Source organism: Rhea pennata, chromosome 8 (genome assembly GCF_028389875.1).
Source record: "Rhea pennata isolate bPtePen1 chromosome 8, bPtePen1.pri, whole genome shotgun sequence".
Lineage (NCBI taxonomy): Eukaryota > Metazoa > Chordata > Aves > Rheiformes > Rheidae > Rhea > Rhea pennata.
Genome location: NC_084670.1, coordinates 22,495,631 through 22,512,731, shown reverse-complemented (window position 1 = coordinate 22,512,731; position 17,101 = coordinate 22,495,631). Strand labels below are relative to the sequence as shown.

The 17,101-nt window shown below is 35.2% G+C and overlaps 1 protein-coding gene across 1 annotated transcript in view; it reads left to right on the top strand.

The window, feature by feature from the left end:
* The window catches only part of COL11A1 (collagen type XI alpha 1 chain), a 163,070-nt gene that overhangs the window by 70,087 nt on the left and 75,882 nt on the right, over positions 1-17,101 (top strand). Inside the window, exons 19-30 of the mRNA XM_062581998.1 lie at positions 443-496; positions 617-661; positions 2,063-2,116; positions 2,214-2,258; positions 2,672-2,725; positions 3,190-3,234; positions 6,973-7,026; positions 9,551-9,595; positions 11,161-11,214; positions 11,300-11,344; positions 14,522-14,575; positions 15,348-15,455. Of these exons, the coding sequence (XP_062437982.1) occupies positions 443-496; positions 617-661; positions 2,063-2,116; positions 2,214-2,258; positions 2,672-2,725; positions 3,190-3,234; positions 6,973-7,026; positions 9,551-9,595; positions 11,161-11,214; positions 11,300-11,344; positions 14,522-14,575; positions 15,348-15,455 (657 nt within the window). The remainder of the gene's footprint in view (positions 1-442; positions 497-616; positions 662-2,062; positions 2,117-2,213; positions 2,259-2,671; positions 2,726-3,189; positions 3,235-6,972; positions 7,027-9,550; positions 9,596-11,160; positions 11,215-11,299; positions 11,345-14,521; positions 14,576-15,347; positions 15,456-17,101) is intronic.

The window sequence follows — 17,101 nt, the reverse complement described above, 5'->3', positions numbered from 1 at the left end:
GGGTGGCCATTGCGCTTCACTATGTATATTCCAGGGCCCAGCAATTGGTTTATTAATCTCTTATCCATGTGCCCGTTCTTTATTTTACTGCCAGTAATACTTTGTGTTGGGAGAAGGGACTGCTGATGAGACATGGTAAAATGTAGGTAGACATTAACGCTACTTCTTGTAACAGTAGTCTGTATGTTCTGGGGCCAAAATAGTTAGAGTCAAATCCTACAAACACAAACAGTTCATTTTTTCAGAAATGTTAATTTGTTTTTTATGCTAATGCAATAAAAGACTTTGCTGAGTACTATAACCTACAGATTTGTCTTATTATGACAAGACATATTTTGACGCATCAGACTGCAGCTAACACATTTATTTTCGTTCCACTTTCCCATCCCTTATTGTTTCCAGCAACAGTCATGTTATTTTAATGACTTCTCTTGTCCTACAGGGAGACCGTGGCCCACAGGGACCTCCTGGCTTACCTGGTGAAGATGGATTAAGAGTAAGTTGCTGTTTATTTCACATACCCAGTAAAATCTACAGCAAGTTTTCACATATTCAGAATTTAGTCACAACATGTGCTCTTTTTCCTAAAACTCCTGTTCCCTTTCTGCAAAAACAGGGAGAAGATGGAGAAGTTGGACCGAGAGGTCTCCCAGGTGAAGCTGTAAGCAGTGCTTTCTTTCTCTTCTGTTTCTAGCTTGTACCCTGTTTTAAACAAAAATTACTTTCAGATTTGTTTTTCTTTCTGTTGAGCTGTCCTGGATTCCAGATATAAAAATTAGCATGTGCAAGGAGAATACTGATTGCTGAAAAGCAAACAAATGAACAGTTTTGTTAAGGGTGAAACACTACTAACAAGATAAGAATTAACTCAGGGATATATCAGTCAAGTGAACACAACTTTCACAATCATAAAGGATATTTCTTTTCCTTTTGACCTGGTGTAAAATCAGTCATTGTAGTTAATTCATCTTGATGCATGAGAATATTGGCAAACATTTGTTGCCTTGAAAATGTTTTATAAGCATTTATTAGAAAACAAGACCTGTTTTTTACCTCTTTTTCTCCCACTACTGTACTTCACTGCATATTTTTATACTTGTTCCACATACAGAAGTTCCACTTCTGTCAGTTGGAATTCTGTAGGTGCTGCCACTGCAGAGCAGAACTCTGCATTGCAGACAAGAAATCATGCCTCAGAAAGAGGAATTTTACCCTAAATGTTTGGTACACTGCTACCTAGTCACAAAGTAGGAAGAAGATGCTGCAGAGTCAGAGTATTAGTGATTTTATCTATATCATACGTGAGGGGACTGGAGTCCTGCGTACTTTAGCAAGTGTGTCGCAAATGAGGACACAAATGATGCAAATTAATATTCATTTACATAGTGTAAATTCAGAGATTATGTTATAGGGCAAATTTTGCTTATCTTATTCAAGAGCATAGCCATAGATCTTATGTGGAATTTTTGTAGCAGTAAGAGGAATGACTCTTGATTTTGGCTTGCAGAATACTTTGCATTTATTAAAATAAAACTATTAGTAAATTTTAAATATTAATTGTATCTTTACTACATAGAAAAATATTATTTCACACCTAGTATAGTAATACACAGGAGGACCGAACATCTTGTTTTCAGAAAAGACTGGCATATACACGTTTGCTACTATTCAGGTCAGACCTTCAGGACAAAATACAGATGAAGATTCAGTGGAAGATGCTGTGCCAATGTTCTGTACAAGCAAACAGAAACTGTTATCACCTTCTACCTTTCTCTGAAGTGACCACATGGCTGACTAAAACAAAGCTTGCACTTCCACTAAAATTCTGGTCAGACATATGGCAGACTTCAGAAGAGTCTATTATCAGTGAATTTTTTCCTGTCTCTCTGTCTGTCTGTCTCACCATCCATCTGCCTATCCCCTGCACCCTCCCCTACACCCCTTACTGCTTTCCCCTCATCCCTTCTTCTCCTTGTGACATTCCTTGGCCTAGTCCTTGCCCTGGGCCTCTCCTTGTTCAGAGAAATTCTTACAGGTTTCAATAAGTATTTCTTCTCTACAGGGTCCACGGGGATTACTGGGCCCCAGAGGTACACCTGGTCCCCCTGGACAACCTGTACGTATGTATAAAACATGAAGCATTTTATTTGCAATTTCTAGAAGAAAAAAGGAAGTCCATTGAATGTTGCTTGTGTTTATATTCTTTGTCATAGGGCATTGCAGGTGTTGATGGTCCCTCAGGCCCAAAAGGAAACATGGTAAGTAAGCTCGAAATTAGAAAAGCATTCTCTTATCCTTTCCACTGTCCCATTCCTTCCATTTAATTAAAGTGTTCTATCAAAAGATTCAGATGCCTCATGATCTTATCTTGAAAAGAGAAGTCTTCTATTACTTAGTTTTCAGCCCAACAGGCTAAACATGCTTTCTTTCAAGTACATTTAGCCCATGGACTCCAGTGCTCAGGGCCTATGTGTGGGCTGAATTCATTACTCTCTATTAATGAAAAGGCCATGATATTCATTAGCATGAAAAAAATCACACTGGAGAGAAAGTTGATTGTAGGCTTTAAAGAGGGGTAACAAAGATGAGTTTGTTTTCCTTTTAGTTCTGACAATGAATATTTGTAATGTAGAAATGCACACCTAATGCCTTGGTGTTTTTTGCATGGTAGGGCCCTCAAGGGGAACCAGGACCTCCTGGTCAACAAGGAATCCCAGGCCCACAAGTAAGTGTAAAATAATTCTCAAAAAATATGATCTAACAGGCAGCAAATGTTTAATGAATATAAATTAGTACAAAGTTAGCTTTTCATGTGCAAAACTGATAAAGCTTGAAGAATTTTATAAATAATGCTATGAATGTGCCTTATGCGGTGGGAGCAAAGCTTTTAAGTAAGCTTTCAGAGGGATTTTTCATTCAGGAGAAAAATGACTCATTCAGTGTTCCTGGAATGCAGCAGGGAACGGCCACACCTGGAGGAGGGTTCTGAATAGGATCTTGTTACAGAGCTACTGCCAGAATAGTGGCTTGTGCAAAAAGTTCACACAAAACTCCTGATCTAACTGGTAACGGGGAAAAAAGCCACTTATTTTTGCAAGTGTGTTTAAACAGATTAATGAGGGACCTCTACTTGGGTGAATGTATGTATATTGTTCTCCCTGGTTTCTCACACTGGTTTCTTTTTAATAGGGGCTTCCTGGTCCACAAGGTCCTATTGGACCTCCTGGTGAAAAAGTAAGTTACAGCATTATTCTAGTATTTCACAGTCGGTTCTACACAATAACCTTGCTTATGTGCTTGAGGGCTCTGCTATGTTTGAGAAAATAGTACCCTAAGATCTTAGAAACCATGAATTAAAAGAATGATCAGTAGAGGCTTGCCTTTCCTCTCCTTTTTACTTTTTTATGAGCATAATTTCCTCACTTTGATCTGGATTAATTTTTCTATTACTAGCTTCGGAATCCAATCCATGGTATTATACAGTGCATACTTGAATATAAATTAATTTCGTAGCAAATTGTGAAAATTACTTTATTACATCCTTTTTGTAACAGTTATGTATTCTCTATTATCTTTATTTTTTAAAAAAAGCTTGATTCCATTCTTATTTTGTAAGGATTATATTTTGATACAGCTCTGCAATGTACTTGCAATAACTGTAGTTTTTTGTTCTAATCTATTTGTACATGTCCTTGTGAGTCTTGTGAAACTTCTGTAAATCCCCAAAATGTCACTATTGAATTTGAAACTAATTTTACTCTTCCTTCCCCTTTTTGCTGAATTCCCTCATCATTGATTCTTCCTTTATTTCTTTCCCCTTCACTGGTTAATATATTTAGGAGAAATTGAAGGGGATTTTAGGAAAGAACATACATGCTTTCTACCTGCCTCTATGCCTAAGAAGTATTATTCTAAGAAGATGGGCTACATCCACAATATAAGCATTCCAGTCTTTCACAAATGCATACCTTACTTTTCTGAGAGCTGTAGTTCTGTAAGCGTCTTGATTTTTGTTTGTATCTTTCATATGGTGTGGCCATCTTTTCTTTTTAAGTTCCTGAAATGCTCAATAATAGTTAAATTTTGTACAGTAGGAGAATTCTTCCCCACCCTGTGTTGTGCATGTGCATGTTCATCATGTAATTCTTGAAGCCTCCTCTTAGCATCGTATGGAAAAATATAGCTCCTTTGTATTGGCTAAAGATTGCAAGAGTTGGGAACTGGCCTTGTGCTTGCTTATTGTACAATAGCATCTTGCTGGGTTTAGTCTTACTGTATTACTGTATTCTTGGTTTATCCCCGATGTCTGTCTTTTATATGCTTAGCTCTTAGAATGTTAGGAGGGTTCCTTTTTCTTTCCTTGTTGTTTTTTTTTTTTTGCAGCTGAAGTGGGCTTACTAGCTGATTTAAATAAGATTAGAATACTAAAAAGGTTTCAGTTAGTTTCCTGTTTCAGTCTCAGTTTGCTGTTTTTCTACCTACCTAAATAACCATGACATTGTTTTGTGATTGTTCTCACTTAAGCGCTCTTCCTTGCTTTTGTATTTAATATTAACATGGATTAAAGTATTTTCTATGTTAAAGTATATATCCATGTTCTGTGAGGTTAGAAAGACTGCTAAGAAATACACTAAAAGACAAAAGTTATATTTTATAAACAGAAGCAGTAAGTATTCCAGGCAAAATTTAAAGACTTTCTTAAATAAACGTATGATAGAAATGAGTTTTACATTTTATAGCATTAAAAAAGCAACCTTTGATTTACGGTCCTATCTTCTAAATACAAAAACTTCATATCCAACCAAACCCCTTCTATTCTCAGCTAACTTCTAGTATGACCCATTTCTGTAGGCTAGAGAGCATCTACACATATGTAGATATAGATTTTTTTTTAGAGTAGCTGATTTAGTTCAAAGTATATCACATTTCAAATATAGAAAATGAATTTAAAATGTTCTGACAGTAATACCATGCCCTGTGGCTGTGATGGGATGGAGCTGGATCACTGCACAGTGGGGCAGAATTCTCAGTGAGCAGGACCTGTTTGCTACAACGCTTCCCCAGGCATGGAGTAACCCCTCCATCCCACTAACCACTAGCTAGAGCACTACCAAATACAGTGATTGTGAGGCACCACCACTAGTCATGTGAAGAGAAACTGTTTCAACAGATTTAATACTTTTGTCTAAAGCATTATATGCTTCAGGGCAAAATGGCTCAGGCAGCCTAATCTTCAATGATGAAAGGGCTTGTTCTCCATCCTAGGTGCTAGAGGCATCCCTATGGAAAAGTAAGTCTAAGATCTCTCATTTTTCCTGCTGGTTAATGCACACACTACATAACTGAGAAGCATCCTGGATATGTTGCATGTACACTTAGAAATTCCATAATAATTTCTGAGTTTCTTAGGATACTGTCTCTGATAGAACATAGGTAGGACAGGAATAGGCCTAAGGAACAAGAGAAGATATTGGCCAGCTGGCAGGTTCTGCTGACTCAAACTTCTGCCTGCTAGTTTCCTTGCGTACAGTCTTTGCAGTGTGTGAAACAACAATATCCAAATGTTAAAAGAGAATTTTATACCTAAACCAATTTAGAGAGGGATTTCCCCTTTCAGTTCAAGTTTTCCTTGCTGAATTCAGAAACACTTAAAATTTCTATCTATTTTAGCCTGCTTACATTTACTGTTTACTTATGTATCTAAATATTTAAAGGTAGTTATTGTGCTACACATAAGCTACTGTAATGGAAGTTGAGCAACAATATTTAAAATATAAATATGAATATTTTTCTCCTGACACTGAAAGCCCCTTTCTTTTATTTCCTTCATGCAGTGTATATTCCCAAATCTATTCACATAAAAGATTTTCTTTGTTTAAGCCCATTTATATAGAAAAATCTGATGTAAAAAAAATTTAGATGCTACAACTCAAGATGAAGTATCATAATGCTAGCAGATTCTCTTTTAAGTACAACATTATGTACAATATACTTCGTGACAGCTTACTACCCCAAGACTGCTCCTACTTCAGAGCCTACTCATAAAAGCTCTGCACATACAGGCAGTCCAAGGGAAATCAGTATGTTCAGAAAAAAAAAATGTCTCTGAAATGTTTCAGGCATAGAAAACAATAGCAGCCGTAATATCTTCAATATACTTAAGTCAGAATATGCCTAGATGGCTAATTAGAAAGTGACATTTAAGGCTCAGCTGTGATACAGAATTATCTGTGTACCTTCTTATATCTAATAGGACTGAACTACTCATGATTTTGTTGCTCTTGCAGCTACTGAATGCTATGATAGAATGATGATGACACTAAGGAAATATTTCAGTTAATATATCATTATTCAGCTAATGTTAATTGCCATAAGCAGTAGCTTGCACATTATTCTTTCTAGTTTATTGTTTTTTTTTTTTTAATTGTAAAACTATTTCTGTAATATACTTTCTGTGGTCAATATGTGTAATATACATCTGTGGTCAAGGTATCTCATTTTCCTTGATGTACATAATCCTCACAACTCTCTAAAATCAGTGCCGCCAGTTTCTTTTGCTTCTTCTGTGATTAAATCTGCAGAGAGCTGTTCGGAGTCTAAGGTTCACAGCACTTTTGTTTTTAATAACATTTCTAAGGATATCGTTTTGAATGGGGCTTTAAATTACACAGACACAAAGTATCTTCTTTGAAACTTCGTTGGATATGAGCATATTTCTTAATTGTAAAGGTGAACTTTCAAAGTAACTTAATTGAAATTAATAAAACATATATATTAAAGCTAATGAACTGAGAACTGAAGACTCTAAGGTGGGATCTAAACTTTTGGAACATACTGCTTCCACTTCTTCCGTCCCCCTGCATTATTGTATTGCTGTTTTCTTTTTATTCCGAGTGCTGTTTACAGACAATCCTCACTGAAGTCTATTTGTCTGATAACATTCTTAAAATATGTCTCTGTTATTGTACTTAGGGACCTCAAGGCAAGCCTGGCCTTCCTGGCCTTCCTGGTTCCGATGGGCCTCCTGTAAGTAACCAAATACTTTGTCCGTTGAATGTCCAAGTATTCTTACCAAGTAACAAGTAATGTTAGATACTGATGTTGCAAAGAGAAAATGGAGAGTAAAATCTTCAGTAGTCCTAGTTAGGAACAGCATTATAAAATCCATGTAAACTCTCTGTATCATTTAAACTATTAAAACTTTGAGAGTTATGATTTTGAAGCAGCTTCTAAGAATGACTTTGGGCTTTTAAAAATGTGATTCAAGATATAAAATGCCTATGAAATATCATAGTGGTGTGGAAGAGCAAATCAGCTGTTTAAAAAACAAAATAAAACAAACAAAAAAAAAAAGGTCTGTGGTCACCACTTATTTTCTCGGGAAATATAATAGGCTAGTTCTTTCTCTGCCTCCTAACCTAAGTTGTGTATCCCTCTTCACTGTCTACATTGGGACAGACATAAGCCAAACTTTAGAATCCCGCAATTGCTAAGGAGTTCAGCTTCTGACTGAACTCGTGTGAACAGAGGATGTAACCGCCTGAGCAGCACAGCTTACAGTTCAGGCTTTTAATGACATGCATGCACACAAGTTTTCTTGCATAAAAACATCATGGTTTTATACCACCTTGTGTCTTCTCAGACCATCTCTCCTTCCCATGCCATTTTCTTCTATAGATTAAATTTGTATTTCTTAAGTCAACGGAAGCACTCAAGACTTTCAGCAGTAGTTTTGTTAGGATAAGAACTACAGAGAACTGATTGCAGAGGAGTTGTTGCACAGATGAATATATTACAAATACAGAATTTTACCTAGGGCTGTCACAATCTCTCTTTAGAAATGCATGTGACAGTTCAGCTGAAAACATATAGTAGCCTATATTAAGTGGTCTTGAATCTTTATCTAAACGTTTGAGCTTTCCCCTTATACTTTTCTGCAAGCTGAGAACAATACTGTTTTCCAAACATCAGTAGTCTTTAAAAATCAGCATGTGTTAAATCTGAGGAGGGGAAAAATGCTTTAAGAGATAACCAAGTACTAGCACAGGTATGAATTCATACCTGATATACATCCCTACTCCATGTTATCTCCCTAATGCACAAGTAGGTTTATTTAGAGGAAGGGAAAGGGAGACAGGTTCAGCTAAATCTATTTGAATTGACATGATTGCTTATAACCATAGAATTACTAATGGAAGGCAATGAGCAGTATCTACCTGATTTCAGTGAGATTTGTGTCTGGTCTCATGATATCCATATTAAGATTCTGTAAAAGCTCATGGATATTGTTTGTGGAGATCAGAAAAATTCCTGCTGTACTATTTCATTGAAATGTTATGTGAGGAAATGTAATTCCTTTTTGAAGGAGAGACGTTGTTAAAAGTGGTATGTTATACTGGAAATAGTGGAGCTCTAAGGGACACAGATGTGCTCTTTAATTGCAGCATTTTTTGAGTCATTTAATATAGAGTTCTCTAATACTGGGTGGGGATTTAAAATCTTGTGTGCAAAAAAGCATGTTCTAGGAGATTAAAATTAAACCACTGACATATGTGCCATTAAAAAAAAAACAAATATTTGATGTTAGTAAGTCAAACGCTTTAGAGCAAAATCATTATTTTTCAGCATTAATTAATAAACCATATATTTTAATCTGTTTTCTATGCTAGCATAAAATATAAGCAGTAGACATTTGTCATATAAGATTAACAAGCACTTCAAAATCATATCACATCTGACAGACTGAAAATATTTTTGGTGTGTCAATGACACCAAAACATGAACATTTTTAGTTACTGGCTACGTATTATGTTATATGGGACTACATGCTTGGCAAAGCTAGAAATTTACTATACTCTTGTAATAAGACTGATCAACATAAGTAGAAAAAGGATTCCTGACTGATTCTTGTACATGATAATCTTCTATTCACATTCACTTTCATTAAATTGCCATTAAATTTCGCAGCACTTAATATTAATTTTGTAATAAAGAAAAATAATGGGTTGGTTAATAATTATATTTTGAATGCCACCATATTTTTAACTTCAGTGATACTGAACAAAAACTAAAACATAAACATATTTTGTTTTAAAAGCAAGTAACACTTTAAAGTAAATGTGTGCAAGTAGTGCAGAATGTTAAGTAAAACTAGATCAGTTCTTTTATTGGTTCCTGCAGTAAATACCATAGTCTTTTGAAGGTGGTTTAGGAATGTCTTCATGCTGTATCACCTAGCCTGTTTAAAAATCAAGTCTAAGAGTGTCCTACATTTAAATCCTCTAACTGCTGAAACATTAACTGAAAAGAAGGGATGATGAGAATATTCCTGAAAACATTCACATTAACATAATTATTGTCTGGCTTTTCCAATAACTCAATATTGAAAGGAAAATCTTTCCTCAAAAATTGGTTTTTTTACTGTTGTTATACAGAAAAATGGATGTTTAATATCATGAAATTCAAGTGTTAAAATAAGCGTATTTTTGTAATGAATTATCATTTCCCAAAGTGAGTGCTTTCCAAACCAGATACATTTCTTTTGAATCAGGGTCATCCTGGCAAAGAAGGTCAGTCTGGAGAGAAAGGTGCATTGGTGAGTTTCAGAACTTTTTTTATATATATTTACATAGCTTTCAAGAAAGCTTTTGCAAGTTTTTCAAATCTGTGATGCATTTGTTCCGAAAGGACTGTTTAGGAAGATAATAGAAACCCCATCACGCATTCATAGTATCTGTATGCTGACAGCTTATTTATAGGATTTTAAGGAAAGAGGATTAATAATATAAACTTACATATTATTACTCTTTTAAAATAAAACTGATTGTGGAAGCTGACAGAATGGCGATCTATAAAAGCAGCATACATGTTATATAAATAACCTTGCAAATGGCTTGATTTTACAATTCCATAATATAGTACCTGCTAGACCTCTTCAGAACTTCAGAAGATTTACCAAAAAGTTCATATACATTAGACCTCTTTTAGGTCACTCTCAAGCCAGTGACAGTCGAAAAGTAATTTTTTAATTGGAATGACGCATTGAAGTTTTTTTAGACTCTTTAAAGCTTTCTCTAGTTTAAGCCTAAATATGGCCCCTTATTTTTCCAGAATAGTACCCTATTCCTTTAGTACTGCAACTGGAATCACTTGGACATTTTGGAAAGTACAGTTCCACAGATACCAGCATATTAATATCTGTCCACGATAAAGTAACCTGTTAGAGACTTGGGGATTTTTATCCTGATTTCCTAAGAAAATAAAGCTTACAAAGAGCATCTGTTTTGAAAATAGACATGTATGAGCACCTGTCTGTCAGTTGTTCCTCGTGCCTTTTGAATTTGCTGATTAGTTCCAGCCAAATTCGACAGAACAGTTCATTTCTCAGAGATACTAAATGCCTAAAGGGATGTGAAAAGAGCCAGTTGGAAATGAGAAAAAAAATCTTATTCATACCCCTATTAGGGAAAGATTATGGCACATATTAATCTCCAACATCAGGGAATCAACCAAGCTGCTCAGCATGAGACAAAAATCTGTACATTAACAGGCTTCCTTGCTGCCACTTCTCTCTCTCTCTCTTTTTTTTTTTTTTTTTTTTTTTTTTTTTTTTTTTTTTTTAAGTGACAGGGAGTGCATAGGAGAGAAATTAAACATTTGTAAAATCCTCAACAAATGGCAGTCTCTATTAAGTACCATGAGCCTTTTAACTTTCAGTTTTGAAACCTCCTTTTTTTAAGAGACTATGATTTTTATTATTAGCATTATTTTGATCTGTACTTTTGACTTCTGCCATCATTGTAATGAAAATACAAATGTTTTCCAGAAGGGTACCTCTGAAATAGGTACTGATTTGTTCATTTTACATTTACAAATGATCATTGTTTTAGGTTATTTCTATTGTGAGTAGATGTTTCCCAAAAATAAAAATAGAACCAAGTTTGTAAACCTATAAAAAGTTCCATAGTGAGGTTGAAGAATGTTTTGTGACACTGCAACTTTTCTTAGTGGCAGACAGCCTGAAAAGTCTATCAACCTAGTGTTATTTTGATGTCTCACACAAGACTGTTGCATTATAGTGAAAGAACAAGGATTAGACTCAGAAGAGAAATTCTTGTTTAACAACTACAAACAAAGGTTTTTTACTCCAAAATATTTTAGGGGCCTCCAGGTCCTCAGGGTCCAATTGGCTATCCAGGTCCTCGTGGTGTAAAGGTAAGATTTAATCATTGGATTCTTCCCCCCAACCCCTTCTTTCTGATTATATACTGTGGATAATTGTTTTTATTCTTTTCTTTAGGGAGCTGATGGTGTCCGTGGTCTCAAAGGCTCGAAAGGTGAAAAGGTAAACCTATGAGTGCATTTACTTCCTTTCTCATTCTTTGCATTCCTTATTTCATGCCACTTCTTCTATCTCCTTCATTGCAGTGTGTTTTCTTTCATAGTGCTAGAGTTGCCTTACCCCTAAGGGCATACATAAATCAATTACCTCCATGGTTATTAGCAGTAATACAAAGTGAATGTAAAATATTCATTTATCAGAATGCTTTTGGATTCCAAATAACTTCTCCCTAAGGTGCTCTGAAGTGGAGAGTTAGACATCCCCTTTCCTGTTAATAGATATTACAGTGGATGCTGAGGAGCTTGTCACATCAGAGAGATTTGTGATAACAAGAGTGGTGGTGTTATTATTTTGATAGTGCTATAGGCTAGCTTTTGTATTTCTTATGTACCCAAAACTTCCAATAACTTTTTAAGTTCCAGGTATTTGTGAGCCAGACCTCTGGCTTTGCCCAAGTAATGCAGAGCCCCAGTCAGATGCATATCTATAAACATGAATAAAGTTTTTACTTTCCCCTGATACCATTACTTCTCTACATAGATCAAATCCTCCCAGTAGAGCAGACACCACCTGCTGCAGTCTTTATTGGCTTCTAATGGTCTGCAGTGGCTGAAGCTGCACAAGCCAGTACTGGCTTGAATTCCCACTTACCTTGGCATTCAGAATTAAACAGATTAGACACCCTCACTCATACCACCTGATCACACAGGAAAATTCAGCCTTATGGCTCAAGTGGCTGCTGTGTGCATATTTATATCTATGTTTCTAAAGCAGAAGACTCTTGTCAAAAAGCTTTGGTTTCAACGTTAGACATCTGTCTTTCAGGCTCAGATACAAAAGGTGCTGTACATTTTCAGGCTTTCCTAAATCACAGTTTGTCTAGTCCATGGACTCCCTTTAGGGTTGCTTATTAAATCTAATCCAGAAAACAAAAGTATATTTAAAATCCTGCAGTGACTGGACAGCTTAAAAAAGCAACCTTCTCTTGTGCCATGCTGAGCGATTAAAATCTAGCTGGGACAAAATACAGGGTTCACATGCAAATAAGATGTGTATAGAGAGGTATAGATATATATCAATAAATGCTGGTTAGCTTAATCTCCACAACATTTCTGTGGTCCTAAAAGTTGATCTCACAGCTGCAGTAAGTCACTGAACACTCTTGAACACCTCAAAATATCTCACAAAGGTGTTTTACAGATTGCTCTCCTAGAGATTTAAAGGTCTGTTATACAGAAGTCTTTTTTATCAAAATCATTCTGATACTACTTTGCTAGGTAAGGCGTTGTAAGAAAACAGAAATAAACACACTGATCAGTCAAGAAGACCTCTCTAGATCTGAAATGGTTCTAGGGATGTCAGAGTAGATCTGTCTCTGTACTGACCAGTAGATGTGAATAGAACCCTTCAACTATTTTATTTTTGTGACAGCAGAAGAGGAAATAGAGCGTTCAACTCTCTCTTGCTACATAGAATAAAATCGACCTTTTGTAGATCTCAATAGCTATAACCTCACTGGGAAAGGTGGAAAGGAGTATCAGTTCATCTGGCAACCATTTGGTCAGTGGTTGTCACCTAGTCCGTCCTTGTTAATATGCAGCAGACTGTTCTTATATAATTATTACTATCCATGTGCTTAACTGAGCAGCTTTTACAATTAAAACCTTTTCCTGTGTTCTGCACTCTACCTTTTTCACTGCTCTCTAAGTTTTAAGAAATGCCACCTTGGATTTTTAATTTATGAGATGCAAGATGTCCTGTAAAAGACTACCTGTAAAGGCCTTCTTTTTTTAAAAAAAAAATATATATATATGTAATTTTTTTAAGTGAATCATGAAGGATTACTTCATCCTTTTTTATTAACACATGCTATTGAAAAAGTAGATTTGGTCATGTTTGGAATTTTTTAAATACTAACGTCTCATCGGGTGTCTACCACCAGGGAATGATTCTACCTCCCCTTCAATTATTGCATGCATTATTGTCTGTCACTGATCAGGGAGAAGAGAAAGCTTTTGTTGGTCCAGGAGTGAAAAATGCAAACCTGTCTTTCAAAGCGATGATGAAATACAAAGCCTTTCTTATTTTTTTGTAATATCTGAAGCATGCTGTCACTCTTTCCTGATCTGTTGGGTTGATTGGCAGTCAAATATTACTTAGGTTCTAAATCCCCAATATTACTTCAGTGTATAAAAAACTGACAGCATCACAGTGAAACTTTTTACTGTATGCTTATTTGTCACAGGAAGAGCTTTGCTCCCAGTGTATAACTGAGCATTAGACAAAAGTCTACCATCCATATTCTTTTGTGATCTGGACTTTGAAGCTATAGTTGTATCATAAGTGAGACTGAGAAAGAGTGAATCAAAAGCTTTTTTCAGTTATGCTAGAGCAAGTCTTGAAAAACTCCACTGCCTCTGGAGTTTTCTGTTTGTATTAGTAAAAACTACTTATTTACTGCCTAGCAAGTAGCTGCAGTTAATTTAGTTCATGCCTTTTAATAGGTCTCCATACTGAAGTATGAGCAGACAGTACTTTATCAAATATATAAGTTAGTTCACTAAGAATCACAATAATGTGCACCTGTTTTGCTTCTGTACACAGATTCAGGATTAATGTCTACTTATTTTTCTACTTTCTTTCAATCCCATCACCCAATGAGATTCTTTTATTAAGAAAACACTGCCATTACTAGCCTATTCTTTGGTTCCTTACATGATACTGTTAAGACACTCATCTAAAAGAAAAATTAAGTAAAAGGAAAATTCTGCCATTGAAAATAAAAACATTGAATTATTTGCCACCAATTTTTTATTGGGTTGATGGCCTTGTTAAAATGGGAGATAAAAAAAAATCAAAACCTTATAAATGATTCATAAAAAAACCTAAGAATTATTTTGTCTCTATCTTTAAACAGCTTTTAAGTGGCTTTAAACAGCTATTATGAACTTTCCAGCTAAACAATTATTTTATATAGTGTACTGATATACTTGCTCTAAAATAGCAATAGCCTTATTAAAATACTCTGATGTATCAAGTTTTCACTTTATCAGTGCAAATTATTTTAATATTGCTATTGGTAGCAACAGATTATCAATTATTTTTTTATTCTATCTGAAGTCAAAAAAAAAATCTCTCTTACACTAAAAGTCTTTATATATGCATTTCTGCCTTCTTTAGGGTGAAGATGGTTTCCCAGGATTTAAAGGTGACATGGGCCTTAAGGGTGACAGGGTAAGCATTTATTGATAGCCCATATATTTTAAAAAGAATAACTGTCATTTTCTTGAACTGATCATTTAAGTGAATCAATGCATTTAAACCAAAAATAAAATAAAGTAAGCCACGATTATTTTTGTTCCCTGAGTATGCAGAGATTTCGACCAGAGAACTGGTTCTTGTGAATCAGCAGTCAATCTTGGATTTCTTTTTCAATAAGTTTCTTTCTAGAGGGCATCCCTGTCAAGATTCTAAGATGTCCGGTGTTTGCTGAAGAAAAATTAATTTATCTAGAATAAAGGTGTTTCCATTCCAATATTAGCATCTTGCAAGTTTTCTGCCAAAAAGTTTTTTTCTTCCTTTGGAAGAACTCTGACTTTCCAGAATAGTGTTGTGCAGGTTCTAGACAGCTTCTCACAAGAGGCTGCTGGCTGAAATCTGTTGTCTGTATACATACGTAACTGTGATAATGGGATCCACATAAATACCTAGAAACACACATTTTTCTTATACAGACCTCAGAATGCCTTTACAAGGACTTAGGAAAGGAGAAATAAGAATAGACAGCTTCCAAACCCATTCTCTTCAGGCAAGGAAGCTGAGTTCTAGAACCTGTAGAAATAACATCTTGTGGCTAACTTATGTGCATTTTCATTGATTAAGCAGTGGTATTTTCCTTATCTCCATTTATTTCTCCTGAAAATTTCATGTTCAACTAATTGTAGGTAGACTTGCTGTTAGATGCACACAGTCAATTGTTCCATATTTACATGATGTTATATTTCAGGGAGAAGTTGGCCAGCCAGGTCCACGGGGAGAAGATGGCCCAGAAGGTCCAAAAGGTCGAGCAGGCCCATCTGGGGACCCAGGTGCTGCTGGTCCAGCTGGGGAAAAGGTCAGTAGGCAGATAACATAAACATATCGTTGCCTCATAATGTATGTGGAGCCCACAATCATCTTCACTAGAAAAACAGGCCTATGGATCTTGAAGATGTCCCTTTAGCTACCTGAGAGTGGTTTTATAAGACATTACTAAGGCAAACCACTAGAGTTCAAATTTAAATAGGAATTGGTAATTCTTACTTTTTAAGTATACAAAAATCATTATAACACTGTAAGGGAGCTAAATCCTTATCATAAATTGCCTACCATGCACACCAGCTAAAAAACATAGGATGCAGAGTAAATAGTTGGGCCCTAGGAGGGAAGAAGATACTGCTGGAGGGTGCATTAATATTCAAAGTCATATCACGGCAAATTATGAAATAAAGATTGTTTAAAGTAGAAAACATATCCTGAATAAAAATCCAAAACAGGATTGGCAAAAGTGAAAGGAGCTGTTAAAAGGGAAGAGTGATTAAAGTAAGGCGATATGAAGTACAGAAGAGAACAAACACAAACATAGGAGAAATACAAATCTCTATAGAATTCTCATTTCAACAAAACCCCCCTGCAATGACTTGAGATAATATAGAGGAGGGAAAGGAGACTGAGGAACAGATGTGCAGGCAACATATTTCACTGGGTCATAGCATCAGAAAAGAAAGTTGATTTCAGCTGTGGCATTTTGGTTAGCTGCAAAGGAACGATAAAATAAAATAAGACTTCTATCATAAGAATGATAAAAACAAATGAAGATTCAGATATATCTACATTATATTTCAAAAAAGTGAGATGATGCTGTTGAAAATATTTGCAACTAACTTTTATTGATAAACTATGGTTTTAATGCTGGTTGTCTTGAAAATAATAAGACAGAAAGCATTGTACATTTGTTTTTCTCAGTTTCTCTGTCTTTAAGATAGGAACAATTTGTACTTGCCTAGCAACATCCCATCTAACATCAAGTTTAATTATTCTATCTGTCTTTATACAGTATTTAAAAGTATACATTGAACTCTTAACTATGTGTATGGTACTATTAAAAAGAGCTAATAAGGTTCACAGCCAAGAGTTTTGACAGTAAGACAAAATGTAATCAGTAAACTTGGGAACAAACCTGCTTTCATCAGAAGTTACTACTTTCTCTAAGTATGTTATTAGTAGAAGGTTCAGAAAGAAGTTAGGGTTACAATTTGAGTCCAATGTATTTCATAAGCTGTTACAAAACAACATATCCAAAAGCTCAGTTCACTTATTCAAAAAAATATATTTTTTTCAGCTTTACTTAACTATTAGGAATTATTTATGAATTAATGCTCCCTAAAATTTGAAAGATATCATGCTAGCTGTTAACAAGGCCAAGAATCACAAATATAACAAAAGGAAATCTAGGACTATTCTCCTACATCAATGCATATTGAGTTCATCAGAATGCCAGCGTACTCAATGTTTAACTAGATCAACAAAACAATCTTTATAACAAGAGATATATTATCTTCACCTACAACATGGTTCATACTTCAAAGAGGATTGCATATATCATGGTAAAGATGATTTTCAGTATAGGTGACCTGATGAAAATGTAAGAATATTAAGACTCTTACAAAAAAATAGTATTGCTGTCATGATATCTGCAAAATAATTAATTGATTGAGGATA